We start from the raw sequence: 17,557 nt of genomic DNA on the forward strand, positions 1-17,557 counted from the left end.
CCCCCCCCCCCCAGCAACCTGGCTGCTGCCCTCGCCCCAACCCTGCCAGGGATGTGGCAACAAGGATAGACAACGAGGCCCCCCAAATCCAGCTGGTCCATCCGAAACAAAGCAGGCCTCCATCCCAGCGGCGGCCCCACGTCTGGCCACAGCCACCCCGGCCGTGCCACGGCTCACGCACACACCCACGTCACTGGCTGCTGAGCAGAAGGTGCCCGTTGCCCAGGGCCCCGGGACAGAGCCGGGCTGGACACAGCCCTGCAGCCCAGCCCTCTGCTCCCTCCACACCCCCCCAGGCCAGGGGGCCCCGGGCACTGGGGGTGCCCATCGCTGTGGAAGGCTGGTTGCTGGCTCTGTCCCCAGGAAGGCCATTAGTCCTGCCCGGCCCCACCTAGGTACTTTAGACAGACTTGACATGCTAGAAAAACAAGCCTGCCAGAGCCAAGCCTTGCCGTGGCAGGGGAGGGCAGGGGCCTGCACCCAGGGCACGGCTCTGGGGGAGCTGTGGGGCTCCCCAAGAGGGCTTGGCTGTGGGGGACAGAGCCTGTCAGACACGACCCTTGTGGGATTGCTACCATGCATCATTGGCAGGTCGGGCTGATGTAAACAGGGCAGAAGACTGTTTGCTCCAGCCTGCCAGCTGTAATTAAATGCCTAAGGGATTATCACACCTTTCTGTCCAAGGAGGAGGGAGCAAGGAACAGCACAGGCTATGCAGACCTGCTCAGAAAGGTGGTCCCTGGCTACTGCCAGAGACCTTGCCACGACTCATCTCTATCCATCTGGCAATTAAAAGACAAAAATCCCTCTGCTTAGGGATGTCATCACCGTTATTTTACCCTGGGTTAAAATCCTTCTATTAAGGGCTCATCACCTTGATGAGGTTATCACAGTGAAGGAGAGGTGTTCCCACCAGGGTAATTGCCAGCATCCTCCCCATCCAGCTCATCCCTCCCTCCTAGGGAGCCCAAATACCTTGAATCCTTTTTTAGATGCAAAAGCAGCATCTAACCTGAAGGCAGATGGGCAAGTGCACCCCAGGGGGCTCTGGGTCCTTTTGAGGTGAGCCACTCCATTGCTCACCCACCCAAAGCCCCGGGGTGGGGATGCTCCTGCTTCCTGGGGAACAGCCAACAGCAGGGGCTGGGGGTGCTACCCATGAACCTGCTGCCAGACTGTCACATCCCTGCTCTCCAAGGAACAGCCTCCTTCAGCCACAGTCCATGGGGCTTTCCAGGCACAGACTTGCCCAAAAAGCCTTTTCTTTCCCCCTTTCATTGCTGCTGCAATGCAAGAGATGAGTCTTTTCTTCCACCTCAAACTGGGAAGAGCCAGGTTTTCATTGCAGAATGCCCCGAGACAGGGCATGGGTGTGGAAAACCAAAGATGAAGCAGAGATTTTGAAACAGCTGATTTTATGATGGCTTTGAGAATAATGAATTCCAAAAACTCAAGAAGCAGTAGAAGAAATGCCCTCCCAGTGCTGCCTGCCTTTTTGTTCTCTCTTGCTTTGCACCCAGTCGCTGCTAGCAGAGCCTGAGGGCAGTGAAGCACAGGGGATGGGTGCTGGATGACCCTGGATGCTCGGCTGCTGAATCCTCAGCCAGCCCTGAAGCCCAGCTTTAGGCTCTCCTGGCACATGTAGGAACCTATTTAGTTTTCAGCTGTGCTGCACAGCAAAGCCTTCAGTGCCGACCTCAGCATCTTTAACTTTGGGAAGAGATGTGCTTCACTCTTAAGTGGCAAGGCCACAGGCTAAGGACCACCGCAGAGGTTCCGGTGCTGCACAAATTCCTGTGCAGCAGCTGAGTGGTAGCTTTACTTCATTAAACTCATCAGCTTTCAAATCTCCTTTCCCAGACTAACAGCCAGCAGGAATCTCCTTGAAGTCAATGAGGTGTGGGCAACACCAAACAGGCCAAGAGCCTCAAAGGCCGCTAAGATCTCGCCAAAATCATTTAAGCCCTGCAGAACTTGTTTTGTGCACCCAAAATGGATCATTTGTGCAGACACAAGGAGCTACTCTGATGGCCTCTGTGCTGGGTTAGAGAGGAGACAAGGAAAGAGCAGTTGGTTTTTTATGTATTCAGCCCTTGAAGTGCTAGAAAGGACTATGCTTCAGAAAATGGAGAAAGAATTTTACTGTCCAGTTTTAAAAGCATGAATCTGGCTGCAAAACACCAATAGTTCAAAACGGCCAGGTAAGCTGACCTATGACCTTCTCAGTTCCCTTTAGTTGTGAAGGTTTGGGGACAGGGAGATCCTGAAATGGACTTTCTTCCTTGAAAATTAAAGTACACGTTCCTACCTAATTGTGTGATTCCAGGAACTGACTCCAAGAAAAACACGCAACTAATGCAAGACTCATGATACAATCATGGCAACTCTGTCACTTGGCCCTGGCATTTCAGAGGCTGTTCAGAGAAGATTGCACCCAACTGCCCTGAGAGCACCTCAGAAATACCAGCTGCAGAGAAGGCTTGACAGCTTTCCTCTCTCTTCAGCCTTCACAAAATGGGACTAAAGAACTCAGTGAAGCCCTCCTCGATCTGGAGCACAGCATTGTTTAAAGTGTGGTCCTTCTCTTAATGTAAGAAAAGCCTCATTTCCCCAATTAGCATCACCAAACAGTTTCAGAGAGAGAGTGAAAATTGGGCCACCTGCCACCTCTCAGCCAGCTGAAGTCAGCTGGGACACTCCAATCCAGGTGGCACTTTTTCACTGGTGGCACCAGTCACACCTCCACTGAGACATGGTTTCAGACAAGACCTTTGGCAGCACCTGCACGATGAACCCACCAGCTTCTGCAGCTTTGCCAAGAGAATAACGCACAGAGTGGATGTGAAATCTGACTGCTTCCCACACCCTAAATCAGCTCTGCCAAGCTCACTCCTATGAAGACCAGGAAAGCCCCTTATAGCCCCCAGTGGTAGCTGGGAATTGCTGACTATGCAAGACAGGCTTAGTTGGATACAGTCAATTTCTACCTTTCAAGCTCAAGCAGCCTGTAATAACAACAAACGTAAAAGAAAATCTGGGGTGCATTCTCAGGATGTGATGAATGTGTTCACGTAGTTTGTGTCTGCAGAGACTACAGCAGCACCACAGCCCCTTTCTGCTACTCACCCTCTGCTGAATCATCCCTGCTCAGAAGGACAGCAGCGACGCTGCGCTTGCTCTTTTCGGAGGGACCTGGGGGGACCAGGAGGAACTGGTGTCATCTTTGGTATGTCTGGGTAGGAAATGTTCTACCTGCAAATTTAAGATCTACTTAAAGTTATAAATCATCACCATGACCCAGGATGCACAGAGCAGATGTTTTCCACTCCAGCTCATCTGCCCAGCTACCAGGGGCAGATCGGAGGAGGCCACACCGCCCAGATTTGCCACATCATTTCTTGGCAGCTGGTTTAATTGCAGTGCATGAAACTGAGAATACCACACGGATGACAATGGAGCACTCCTCTCTTGCTGTGGCAGCAGTCCTACAGCATAAGCGAGGTCTCACCTACCAAGGACTGATGTGCCAAATCATGGGTTCACTGCGCAGCACCTGGCTCCATCACCTCTGCGGAGCAATGCAGCAGGACACTGCAGCAGGTTCCTTGATGAGGTCCTCAAGCCAAGCAACACAAGGAGTAGGATCCCCTGCAGCCTCCTTTATTTTGCCAGAATAAAAGAAAATAAAATCTGTGGGACAGCCTCCAGAACCGGCATTAATTCCACCTCCAGCAAACTCACAGACAAAACCCTATTTTGAGTCAAGCTAGATTTCACAGAGCAGTGACAGACAAGTCAGTGTGTGAGAAGCCTGAAACCAACACTGGGGAGGGAAGGCAGCCCAGGGGACAAGTCTGGCACAGCTAGAGAAATGGGCTGGAAAACTGAGACCAAGAGAAACACTGAGAGCAGGAACTGAGCAGACCTGCTCCAGGCCATCCTCACACAGCACACTTGGCAGGCAAAAGAAGGCACCTTACCCCAAACAACTCCCCCCTGTGCCCTGCTCCTGCCCAACCCTCACCCTTCTGAGTGGAGCTGCTGCACCCCCCCAGCTCTATTCTCCTCCTTTCCCCCAAATTTCTGCCATATCTGACTGTGGAAGAAGCAGAAAGGTGCTGGGCTGGGGCTATAGGTTTTGTTTGCTTCAGTTTCCCTCCCCCACAGGACCTGCAACCCAAAGAGCACCCTATGCTTTCAAACTCCATTACGTCTCATCTGCATTCCTGCCTGCCAACGGCCCGTGCTCCAGGCTGGGTGCCAGCAGCCGGGCAGCCCCCCTCCTCTCCTTCCTGCGTGCTGAAGGCAGCTTCCCGCTGGCTCCTTTTCTTGTGAGGGCTGCATTAATGAGAGCCTGGACATTGCAGAAGCCCTTGTGCAGCGATGTCTGGAGCAGAGTCAGTATTTCAAGTGCTCCAGCACCCTGCCAGGCCTTTTAGGAGGCACCCGGAAAGGGAGGCACCAAACCAGCCCCACTCCCTCCAGCGTGCTGCTGGGAAGGCAGCTGCCTGCCATTGCCCAACCCTGGAGTTTCACCAGGTCCGTGGGTGAAACAGCTGTCGGAGGCAACTGCACTCCAAGGGTTCTGGGAAGAGTTGCACAAACACCACCGTAGAAAGTCAGCGCCTAAGTGAAGCAACGTAGATTTGCAGATGAGGAAATCGGAGCCTCCATCAGGCTGATTACTGGGCATCCTGGGCAAGGACAGCAGTAGCAATGCAGCACTTTGCTGTGTCACTTGCCAGAGTGCCATGGCAGCGTTCCCATCGCTCGAGTGGTTTAAAAGGGTTCTATAGCCAGAGAAGCATAGATCAATATTTCTTCAATGTGAAATGCACTCTAAGACACTTCCAGGGATGGACACTGAAGGCTGCAAGTAGAACACTGTCTAAAAATACAGGACTTGTGGAGGAAAATTGCTGTGGGGCGAGGAAAGAGGTGACATGGATGCTCAACTGCTGCTCAGTAATGAGAGCACAGAGGTTGCAGCATCACTTTGTCTCAGCCCTTTGGATGTCAAACAACCCACCGCTGTGCTCTGGCCAGTTCAACCCCCCGAGCTCAGAGGGCCACGACGTGCTTCTCTGTCTGAGGGCCGTGGATAGTGTTTCCGGCCCGCTCCTGGCACCACCAGACTGCAGCAAAGCTGCTTTCGTAATGGAAGTCCAAGCACAGCAAGTCCTCCCCCAGGATGAAGCCCCTTTGCTAAGGAAAAGCAAAGAGCAAGTAACTGCTCAGCCCAGAGTAATACCTTTGCAATGGTGTTATTCACTCAGGTCCCCCCGTTTGACGCACACGCCTCTGACAGCCAAAGAGTGGTGAGGAGCAGACTGCCACAGCATCCTCCAAGCTGGAAAGACCAGCATCTGTAGTAAAGGGAAAGCAAAGCCTTTTCTGCTGGGCTATGCATTGATAAATGGCACCACAACACAGCAGAGGTGCAACGGCAGCTGTAGGCACTGAGGAGGCTCGATAAACATGCTTGATCTGACAATTCATACTGCCACTCATTTGCCACGTGCCTGTATGCCTGTGGTTTGGCACTGCAAGCCCTCTTACAGAGCTCCAGGACCCCTCACACCTTAAAGTATTTGGGTTTTTTTTGGTTGGTTGGTTGGGTTTTTTTCATTTTGGAAATAAAACAGCAAAGATTTAGGAAAATTCCACCAATACATAAAGTTTTCAGGGAAAGAAGCGATCGGTGCTGGTAACAGCAGCTGTAACAATTTTGGAGCCTAATCAAGGGATCCAAAACAAGACAGGTTCTGAAGAATTTAAAGACTGTTGTTTAGCATAAAAATAGCTCCCCCCCTGCAAATGTTTTAAACCATGAATTGTTAAAACCTATTTTAAGTAAACATGTACAAGGAATACTTTTTTCTCCTGCAGATCATGCAGTGCATTCCTGCAATGATTACGCAATGCTATTTTCTGGTTTTGCTTTTATCAACACTCAGCTTCAACTAGTAACATTACGATTATAATTAAGGCAACTCTAATGGGATTTTGTGGCCTGTGATTGGCATCCCAAGCACAGCACTGGACAGAAAGGGGAATGCACAACGGACAAATCTCCAGGACACCTTCAGAATTAGCAATCATTTGGGTAATTATAAAGCTCCATTGTTATAAAGAACCAGAAACCAAAATTAATTTATAAATCAGTTTATTTACAGATTTTGTTCTCTTAAAGTACATTTCAGTTACCAAATATATTTACACTGGTGTACACAGGGACCACCCTGGTTATTTTACAGTTCTTAATTACAAAAAAACAAAACCCTTCCACATCCTTGGGTCTGTCTACTGTGCAAAGCTGCTCTGGATGTGAACATTAGCTGAAACTGGCCCAAAACCCAAGTTACCAGGTTATTTACAAATACACAGTAAACGGGTTTCTTTTCAGCATCTCCACAAGACAGTACACAGGGAGACAGAGCCTCCCAGAAGGCGGCTTTGCAAACATATATCAAAAGGCTCTGCAAAGTCAAGGAAAAAACTAGTAAATGCAGGTTAATTACAGTATTCCTCTTTCATCTGTATATAATTTTGTTTAAATTACAAATAAGTTCAATAGTTTGCTTTTCTCCACTTTAGTTGATTTGTAAACACTTCAGATGCACTAAATACCTTATAAGATTCAACTGTTTCTCTGCTGAAAAGTACTTTATTTTCCTAATATTCTTAAGGTAGCAAAGGGATATGAAAGTCAGAACTGCACGCAGTTCCCCGCAGAATAGTCACTTAAAAGGTCTCTTATCACTGTGCTACTGAAGATCTTCTGCAGGTACACACTTATTCAAGTATTGCAAAAAGCTAAGGCCACTTTTTCAATAAAGGAAAGTGAACAAGACAGGATTTTTCAACCCCTCATTCCACCTTGTGAGCAACAAGCCTTTTCTGAAAGGCAGAAGTACTAATATTCCACAGCTTGTCTCAGGGAGCATCCTGCTGTGAGAGAGGTACTCGCACTCCTTGTCCTCACAAGCCTGGGCTTTCCCACCTGGCACCAAGATCCTTCCAAAGAGGGAACCGCATCTCCCCAGAGAGGACAGCCACTGCTCCAAACAGCTTACGGGTCTCAGAAAAATGTCTCAGCCTTGAATCTTCTCATGTGGTTGCACCAAGATAACAAGGAGCCAGAAATATCATCTTGTTCTTAGAATGGGGAGGGTGGGGGAGAAACAGAGAATCCAGCCTCTGTCTGTGAGACTCCAGGCTTCCCCATACCTCCTCGTTAGCAGACAGACCATTGCTTCATCGTGGTAATCATCAGTCCACAAGTACTCAACACTCGAGGTTTTCAATATACACTCAACTCAACACGCTTGAGGTATTGAGAAGGTAATTCACATCCGTTCAAGTCTCTAGGGTTGCTCCTAGCAAGGATTGCTATCAAAAATAAACGGTGATGTTTGCAAAGGAATAAAGCCATTACTTAGACACAGCTTCCTTCTGCCCAAACAGGTGTAAAAATAGTTACTACTTCTATTGAGGGTACTAAACTAGCGCTATCCAAGCCAGCAAGACAAGAGGCATATGATCACCAACACACCCTCTCCAATGGTCGCTGGTACCTTGGCAGGCCAACCGCACCACCTTCCCCCTGCCGGTGGACAGAGCAGAAGAGCCCTGCCAGCCCCGCAGAACAGCTGGGAAGCCTTGGGGATGCAGGGCAACCTTCTCAATGTCACCACAGTATCTACTGAACAGCAAATCAACTTTCTTTCTGTGATACTCCAGCTACAAACCTACGCTGCAGGTTTCTGCCTTCTTTCCGTAATTGCTACCTATAAAAATAACAATCCTTGCTATTGAAAAAGATACACCCAGGAAAGGGAATCTGAGGCGGTGACCCAACCAGTGACACCATGCTGGTTAAATGTAGCAGCTTTAGTTTGCTTCTATCTTTAGCATTCAAGAGTTTCCTGGTTCAGCATCACGACATTTTATGTGGACAAGTGAATCACTTCAGGGAAAAAAAAGCTGGACAATGCTCCACCAAGACCATCTGACTTCCAGCTAGCCAGAAGGGCCATTACTGCAGGACAGACAGACACACATATGCCCATTGGAGGTGCTGTTATACACTATGACCTCCTCCTGGTTCTTCCACTCATTAAGCTCCCATGAATATGGCTCACCATTAACTCACAAGTGAGGTGCTGGCAATACTACATCTGAGAATCTAAATGGACCTCTGACAAATCCAACATTTCCCAGTGCTGTCCCTGAAGAATTACCAGCTGTGTGTCATTGTGCAAAATGCAAATATTCCCATGATAGCTTTCAAAGAAAAAAAGAAAGAAGTGGCAAAGAGAAAACAAAATTGAGCAGTAGCAGCAGAGATATGCATAGCAGGAAGGCTAAGAACCAAGCAGATATGAACAAAATGGTAGAGATCTCCCTGCTACACCTGAGGGGAGGGCTTCAAAGTGTCTTTCTGCACTCCAGTGTATCTGGAGAATCTGACTGTCCTCTGGGTCTCGTCCCAGGTTAGCAAGCAGGGACATCCACTATTAAGGCATCAATGTTCGACCCCAGATTGTGTTCCTCCAAAACAACCACAAGAACGGGAGGGACAGGTTAGGAATGAGCACTCAGCAGAAGGTGGCGGCAGTTGAACCCAGCACCAAATCAACCACGTAACAGCTGCCCATGGTCTAGAAGTTCTGGGAAAGGAAGGAAACAGATGGAGTAGGAAGTTTCACATCATATTTCAGCTTAGGCCCCTCAACTCTCCATCACCTCCGAATCAGAGGTGATAAAGCTTCATTCCTAGTCGTGCCTTTGCATCCCACCCCTGGTCACTGAGGTTTGGTTCTTCTTACCTTCCCTCCCTTATCTGCCTCAAGAAGCCAGAGGTTTTGTGCAAAGAACAAGGGGCTCTGGAAGTTTCCAGAACAGATGCTGTCTCAAGTTCAGCTGTCTCAAAACATAAGACAGTGCAGCCAACTGCACAGGACACTCTCCTATAACCCACTTAATAAATTATCTGAAAATAAATAAAAAACCCACAAGCACAAAACATGCAGACAGCCAAGCACTGGACACTGCTTTCTTTGGTGAATACACTCTGTTCTCTAAATTGTTCAAGTAACAGCTTCTCCAATTTATCAGGTGACAGTAAGGGAGGAAGCTGAGGAACTGAAGGCCCAATTTTTGTGAGGAAATGTTTTCCACTCCTGCATGTCTCGTGCCTGAGAAAATCCTGAGTATCCATTATCTGGGAGCAGCTGGTGCTCCAGGAAGAGTAGTGCTACACAGTAGGAGGAAAGTTGTCCACAGGCTCATCTTTCACGCTTGACATCAGGCGGCCTTTATCTTGCTCCATCTAGGGACTGAAGCAAGTTACATAGGAAAAGCATCAAGAATTCTTTACTTGAATGCAGAAAGCAACATCATCTAATTTCCCTGGACCGGCTGGCACCATACATGGTACCACACCACAGAAGAAAGATGAAAACCAGCTTCACAGAGAAGGGAATTAAGTAGGCTCTGGAGCAGAAGAAACTGATGCACATTGTTAGGGCTGCAGGAGAAGAGGTGTTAAGATTATAACACTGTTCATTATGCAAAAGTCTCCATTCATGACTAAAACCTGACCAAACCGTTTCTTCTTCAGATTACTCACGTTTCTAAAGACAAGTACTGATGTCCGACAGCCATTCCAGCAAAACAGCCAATGTCTCAACTTAACCCAACCCTTTCAGAGCACACGCTGAACATGTCAAAACCCCAGGCCAGGGCCCCAGACAGCTGCTGACAGTTATATGGCATAACTGCATTGGCAGACGAACAGTCTTGAGCACTGCAACGCAGCCTCAAGTGAGGGATCAGCTTGTTCCAAACAATAAATCTGGTGCGAGGTCTCTAGTGGCAGTGGATGCAAATTCAGGTTCCTCTAATCACATCCGAGCTGCCTTTAAACCCCAGGCATGGAAGTCCAGCAGCAGCGCTTGCAGGGTGGAGAGTACGTCAGGAGTCAGCAAGGCCCATGACTCAGTGGTTACGCAGCTGTAAGTTTATTTTCAGCACTGTCAGACAAGGAGCAGTCTCTGCTGTTTCTCATTTATCTGGTTCAGTACATCAACAGTGTCTCTGATTAAGGCCTCGAAGATCCCATCTGCCAACTGCATCTTTACGCATAGTTCATCCTCATCATAGTTCACCCACTGCGCTTCTTCCTCATGAAGTTCCTGCACCTTTGAGGGTAGAAAATGCAATAGAAACATTACAATTCTGTTGCTCTACGATAATATCCCCTGCAAAGTTCCAGAAATAGTCCAAACCAGTGCGCATCTGCCAACAACGTATCTGTCTTTGTAAGAGATTACAGGAAACGCTTGGAATAACAAAATGAACACTGATCTATTTGAATCAGGCTATTTCACTCTCTGAACTTTTTCTTCTTTTCACTGTAGTATCCATTTTAAAGGATTTCATATTCCTACAAGTCCTTCACTTGAAAGAACACAGCTAATGGGATAAGCTCAGCCAACAGCAGAAGCTCCATTAAAAATGTCCCTAATTGCATATTTGTAAGAAGCCGACTCCATGCAGCTTAAACTGGTAAGAAATCATACAAAGGCCTTGAACTGGGGGGAAGCAGAAAAAGAAGAGACTTTACTGCAGTTCAGTTCCTCTGAAAAATAATTAGAAAATCTACAGTAAACAACTAACTTTTCCAGTTCTTCTGTACAGGAAGACAAAATGCTGGCATGTGTTGTATGATAACATTACAACTCATTTGCGCAGAATATTCTAAGCTTTGTTGGATTTGAGAGCACTATTACAAATGGAATTTTGTACCACTACAGCTGAAACAGTAACTCAATAAGTATTTGTTTCTTTCTATTCTTAAATTGTTGACAATCAAAACCCTGTTTTACTGCTCACTGGCAAATACGTGTTTTAGTAACAGACAGAAGTATACAATTTCATTCAGCAAATCAAGACTTACTGTGAGTTCAAACTGGACATCTCCAATTAAACTTATTAAAAATTTGTCTTAGGGGCCATTACAGTACTACAGATAACACCCTAACAAAGCTCAAACTGTTAAGAAAAGAAAGAGTGGGTGCAAATGTCACTTATTTAAAGTGACAAAGAAAACCTGCTGAAAGCTCCTTCTCTGCTCAGCTTCAGCAGAAAGCTCCTCTGACCATAAATCCTACACTCTGAATTCAAAATACATTTATGCTCTCCACATAGACAAATGCGTCAGACACCTAGACACTGCCAAAACAATGTTAAAGCATACTAAAAATCCACTAATCCAGTGTCTGTGTGTAATGGTGTCCTTATCTAAAGAGAATACAAGAGCTATAGCCCCAACCCGCTCCATTCCTCCCTTTTGCCTGAGGCTAAACCGCCCAGAAACTTGTCCATTTTGAAGGTGACAGCTACTGTAGCATCATGATGATTCAATAACCCAAACACAGCGTGAAGCCAAAGAACAGGCTGCTATGGGAACTGCTTCAGGGCTTGCAGGCTTTCAAAAGGCCTCAGTTATACATGGAGCTTCAGTCTGACAGCACCTTTCTGCCCCACTTAAGAGACCCTGGGGAGAGCGGCAGGGATCTCATCCTGCAAACAGCTTTGGAAGTCACCCTATGTGATTACAAATCTCTGTGCTACCACAGGGAGCGCTCCACTTCAGCATAACCCCGTCTCCCATAGGGCTGTGAAAAACGAGGTGTTAATGGTTTCATCATGCTTCTTACTAATATGGAAGAAGCAACAATATTGGCAATCAAACTTTGAACCAGTGTTGTAGGTGAAAAAGAATTTAAATTGAATGCTAACAAATAGCAGACAATTGGGTGTAAGTTTTTGTGGGGATCAATGTCTGCAACAGACTTCTGAACTCCCAAGCAGAAGTTTGCTGCCTGCAACAGGTATGTGCTGGTTGTAGATACCAAAACCCTGGAGTAAACAATCATTGCATGTCCTAAGTCCTCCCATCAACAAAGAGGCATAAGATAGAAGTAACAATGTGGAGGCTGATGATGTATTCTGTGTCTGCATCACAGACTATTTAGATGAGGAAAAGCAAGAAACAGGGGTCACAAAAGGAAGAAGTGGTGCCAAAAAGAAGGGTTCCCAAAAAGTGTAAGTGGTCAGGGAAAGAAAACAGGGCCCCAAAGGGAGAAGGTGAAAATCCTGTCTGGAGGTAAGACCCTGGAAATGGAGGAAGACCCTGGAGATGAAGGAGGTGAGTGGAGACAAACACCAGGGGACACCCAGGGGCCTTGACCAGTGATTTCCAAGATTGGTAACTGGGAGCAGCTGCACAAACCCAAGCAACAGGACTTGCTGCCCCAACCCTCCCAGGCCAGCAGCAACCTCCCTGCTGGGAAGGGAAGTCAAGACCTAGTGAATATAACACTGAGGGAGGAAAGCAAGCGAGTAAAATAATCAAGCAGGTGAAAAGCTTTGGTCTCGCTGGCCTTTAAACAAACCCCAATATCCAGATCCACACTAAGCTGCTGTTTATGCTGTCTCCTCTACAACAACCTGATGGGACAGTTCCTCTACTGTGTTCCAGGTGGAAAGAGATATAGATGGGATAAAGAATTGCAAGTAAATGGGAGAGGACAAGGTAAGTTGATCCAGGCAGGGAAAGGCTGCATATTAAATAGCAGTGAAAAGATAAATAAAGAAAAACAGTTCAGTGATTAATTTTCTCTTGCCTCTATCATCCCCCTCTTTCTCAGAAGCACAGTGCACAATTTCCTTTGGCATTAGGAAGACTTCCTTGAACATACTTTTGGAAAACTAAGAGAATGTGCAATTTGTAGCTGCAGGCAAGTCTTGTTTATAGTGTATTCAGAACATGTGTGGAAACTGCCATGCTGTCTTTGCAGCCCTAGGTGCAGACATCTGAGCCAAGGCAGTTGCCACTTCTTTGTCTGGGAAAAGTCTGATCCATTTGTTGTATTACTACAAACTGCTTCTAAGCAATGGAGACAGTTTGCTTGCATTTGACTTATACTTGGTGACTATCATGGCCTTCATGGAAGTGGGCTTTGCATTGTTTTCAGTACATGTGCAGCATTTAAGTTCTTGCACAGTCTCATGAAAAAAGTAAAACTTCACATATTTGATATCAGGAAGTAAGCTCTCTATACCAGAGAGAAACCACATTTGGGCAAAGTGAGGAGAAAAAAAAACCCAACCAGTTTTAATGAAACTTAGTTCCATGCTAGAGGAAAAGATAAGTAGTGACACAATGCAGAAGGCTGTGTAGTATGGTTTTTGCGTGCTTTGGGGTTTTTTTTTAAACACTCAAAGAAAGAAGAGGGCACACAAATGAAAAATCAGGAGATGAGGTAGCATGATCCTGCTGTCTAATAAATGCCACAGTACCCACAAAACAACACTTAAAAGAATATAACCTGAAGGAAACTTTAGAAAGTAAATGAGTAGGATTCTATTTCTATAGGGTCCCATTCAAAAGCAAGAATATATGCAAAATAAACCACATTTAAAGAGCAACTAGATCATGTGGAGACTAAAAGTACAAAAATTCAGAAATAAAACTCTGCCTTGGAAGAATGCCAGTAGGTGGAAGGCAGGCAGGTGCATTCTCACAGCTCTTCTCTCCCAGACTGCCTGGAAATCTTAAGATGCACGACTGAGCATACAAGCAGGCTTTGCTTCTCTTCTTACTGTTGCACTCCCCTTGGGTTTAGGTCTCAGGTGCCACAGAAGTGGGCTTTCTGATCAAGCCAGCTTGATAGGAACAGCTCTGCTTTGTTGCAGAGTTCCTGCAAAGGGAGAAACATTCTAGGTGTTCAGCCAATAGGTCAGAAGATCAAGTACTTTTCAGCACTCTGTTGGCAGGCTTTTCAGGTGTGAAAGCTAAACACATAAGGTCTGGCAGTATTATGTGAACTTTGCTTTCTCAAGCTCCAGATAAAAGGGAAGGCGGGGTGGCAGGCAAAGCAATGGCAGAGTTTGTTCTAGCCCCATGCAAATATATCAGCACAGGGCATTTTGGCTGAAGACCCAAGTGGAAAAAAAGCAGTGGAAACAGTCTATTGTTAGCACCTGAACTTAAATAAGGACATAGGAGGGTTCTTGCCGTAATTTAAAGAGGTTTTGATGTACCAAAATGCAGCGCCTCAGCCTGTGTATGTTTGAGATTCTCCACAAAGCACAAACAGCACACACATGACGAAGGTGGCAACACAAAGGGACATGAGAGGAAAGCAAACACGTAAACATTCCTTTAACTTAATTTTAAACAAAGTAGCTTTTCATAAATGTGGACCTCCCCATACTTGTTCACCGAAAGCCATGATCTACTGTAAATGTTAATAACAGGAACAGCTATGCAGCAGATCAGAGAGATCTCTCAAGACATCCCGATACAAACGCTCTCTGACAGAGATGCCTGATCAAAGTTAAGTGTTGCAACAAAGGAGAAGAGGAAGATGTTTTTTTGTCACTGGCAGAAAACCATGGCTAACTATATTGGTGTCAAGTGTTGGGAAAGTGCAGACCAAAGTGCAAATGCAACTAAAGATGCAGTGACTGAGGGAAGTAGAAAAGAGCAAGGTAGAGCAAGGAGGTTAAAGACTAGCTCTTCCTGTTCTCCCCTTAATTCTCAGCAGGTGTGATGGCTGGCTGCAGTCACACACAGGGCCCAGCAACACAGAGAGCACCAGTGCAGCACATGCTGCTGCTTCTCCTGTGCCCCTTCCCCACAAGGCTGAAGCTTTGGTGGACACAAGAACCACTGGGAATTGGATTTGGTATGATAAAGCCAGAAGGACTCATCCAGGGATACTCAGGGAAACAGTACGCTGGGCAGAATAGCCTGGGACTTGCTTCTGTGCCTTCAGAAGAAATAAAAAGAAATTCAGCAAACAGCCATGGCTTCCAGCTTTAGAGCTACCAGACCATCCAAGCGGACAACATCACTATTGGACAGTCATTGCTACTATGCTGGAGAAGGCAACATAACAGAATTCCCTTCCTCTGTATCAAAAACCTTCTTACCCTTAGTCATGCCTAGCTCCTGGGTCAGAGAGTATCAGACACTCAGATGTGTTCAATCGTCTCAAAGTCACTAAAAATATACAGTTGTCTCCACAGGAAACTATCAAAGGATGTCTTCATTTTAATGTCAGTTTTACTTGAAGGGGAAATGAAGTAACTGGGAAGGACCTGTGCTCAAAGTTTAAATGAAAATAACAGAAGCCTAAGAAAGTTTACCTCTGCTTTAAAAAGACATCCCCTGCACACTGCAGGAGGTGTACATTGGCTAAACCTTCACAAAAACTTGAACAAAACATTTTAGAATCTGATTTCTAAAGAAGCTTCTAAAAAAAAGCACCTAAACCTACCAAAAAAGTCTTGATTTCTCTTTCAGGAAATTGCTGTGTTGTACTACTTGAATATACCTCAAACAACATGTGGAAAACTCCAAAACTGACCTCTCAGTTTCAGTTTAGGGCTACACTGTGAACTATTAGCAGATAGGCAGATCTTGCACAAACCTGTATATCCAATTATGATTTTGGATTTGTGTTATGACAGAACTCATGACTTTAAGCCCAAGGGTTCTTGCTGTAATTTAAAGAGGTTTTGATGTACCAAAATGCAGCGCCTCAGCCTACGTGTATGTTGGACGCTGACGAGGAGACAGAGAAAGCTATCCAGATACTTCATGCTTTAGAGAGATTTTAATAAAACAAGACAAGAGAAATTGAACGCTATTTCCTTAGGTTTTCAGTTAGAAGTTTCTCTGGTAGTATCTCACATTTAGTATAAATTTGTTAGAAATGCCACAGAGACTGCCTTATTCTTAAAGCGTGGCATGCTGCAACCTTCACAGAGTTATTCCCACTCTTCAGCTAAAATTTTATTACTGTATTCTTGTGAGAACAAAATAAAATTAAACACATTATTTATTAAGCCAAACTTGTCAGAGCTCCATTAATCTTTGATGTCTGGGTTTGCATGTAAATTGTAGACTAGATTGTCTGAATGTCAAACTTAGTCCACCTAAAGCACTTTAAGTACCTTCAACTAGAATTTTCCAGTCAAGAACCTTTCTTTCCAGGTATGGTTCAAAGAAATTAGGAAACTGGTACACAGTCATAACTGTTGTACTATTAGTTCTCTCAGGGATCTAAACATAAGACTTTTTTGTGCATGCTTTAACAGCTTTCATATCCCAGAATCAAGCATACTAGGATATGCAGGTTCTATACATAGATATTCTATTTACATACAATTAAACCCCTGGGAAAAAGCCTGTGTTGGACACCTTCCACTGATGGGCAATTAAAAGACCACACGACCCATGACTCAAAGTTACTTATATGTGCACGTGTATGGAATCAATTTCAGGTATAATTAAGTGAAGCACAGTGTTAATGACGACTCATATTCCCAAGCAGAACCTTCACTATCATTATAGCCAATAAAGATGTTAATCATCCTGCAGTACAAGCCAACAAGTAACTTTCAAAAACTAGTACACAGCCATACATACTTTATCTCATGCAGTTTAACACTGACCTGCCTCTGCCCCAGTGGCAGCTCCATTCACTAGTTCATGACAAGGACTACAGGGGCAGGAGTCCTGCTCGTTGCTTCACTTTGAGGAAATGCTTAGCTGTGGGTACCATCTGTCAGACTGGTTACCTTGTACTAGGGACTGTCATGTCCCAAACTGTCTCTTTGAAGTCTTTGCTGTTCTAATCCAACAACCTTTCAATTGAAATCTCATTCAGCAACCCTTCAGTTGAAACTGGTTAGCAATCTGGTCTATTAAGTTCTCAGTATCACTGTCTCCAGATAAACAATATTACTTCAAAGTAAAAACATTTTAAATTAAAGTAAGAAGAAAATTGTATTTCCTTCTGAAAGAAAAGGTTTACCCTCCTTTCAGTGAAATATTCAGTGCTTCCTTCTGTAAATTCATGCTTTAAACTTTTGGGAGCGGACAAATCTATACTCCAGTCAAATCAGTAGGCATGAACAGAGAATTCACTCGTCACCTTACTTCACTGGCACCAGACTTCCTTTTTTGTCAATAGGCTGCTCTCTAAAATTTAACACCTTCTATCAAGACCTCATACGCACTCTGTATTCTTTAAAACAGCACGACTGAATACTGAAAAATACAATCATATGTCACATTTCAGTCTGGTGGGCTGTATCTGACAGGATTGTTATTTTCATCCACTGACCAGTATATGATCCACTCGGTCTCGTTTCTTCCGCCCAAATTTCATCATCTTCTGCCAATCTGTCTTGTGATTAGGCTCCTTCCTCAGGCTGAACAACTTCAGTACTTCAGCTGCAATGAAGCTCTACAGAACAGCAAGAGTGAGATTTATCACATTTGACCTAAGAAATGAAATGTATGCACCAAGTACCTAAAATGTCACATTATAGAATGCATTAACAGCTTTCTGTTTAGCTAAGAGACATGCAGTGTATACATGAAAGTTACAGTGAAAGTCCTTGAGGCAGCAGTACACAGGCATAGCAATTTTCAAATTCAAGAAGGGATCCTACATGGTTTCATCCATAT

General features: G+C 45.4%; 1 protein-coding gene across 7 annotated transcripts in view; it reads right to left on the reverse strand.

The window, feature by feature from the left end:
- Window positions 1-6,149: 6,149 nt before the first annotated feature.
- The window catches only part of CEP350 (centrosomal protein 350), a 65,604-nt gene continuing 54,196 nt past the window's right edge, over window positions 6,150-17,557 (reverse strand). For all 7 annotated transcript variants that reach the window (XM_026853388.1, XM_026853390.1, XM_026853386.1 and 4 more), the window contains 2 exons: window positions 17,211-17,333; window positions 6,150-10,205 (listed from right to left, as the gene is read on the reverse strand). In XM_026853388.1, the coding sequence (XP_026709189.1) occupies window positions 10,041-10,205; window positions 17,211-17,333 (288 nt within the window). In that variant the 3' untranslated portion in view covers window positions 6,150-10,040. The remainder of the gene's footprint in view (window positions 10,206-17,210; window positions 17,334-17,557) is intronic.

The sequence above is a fragment of the Athene cunicularia genome (genome assembly GCF_003259725.1).
Source record: "Athene cunicularia isolate RWA chromosome 8 unlocalized genomic scaffold, athCun1 chr8_part1, whole genome shotgun sequence".
Lineage (NCBI taxonomy): Eukaryota > Metazoa > Chordata > Aves > Strigiformes > Strigidae > Athene > Athene cunicularia.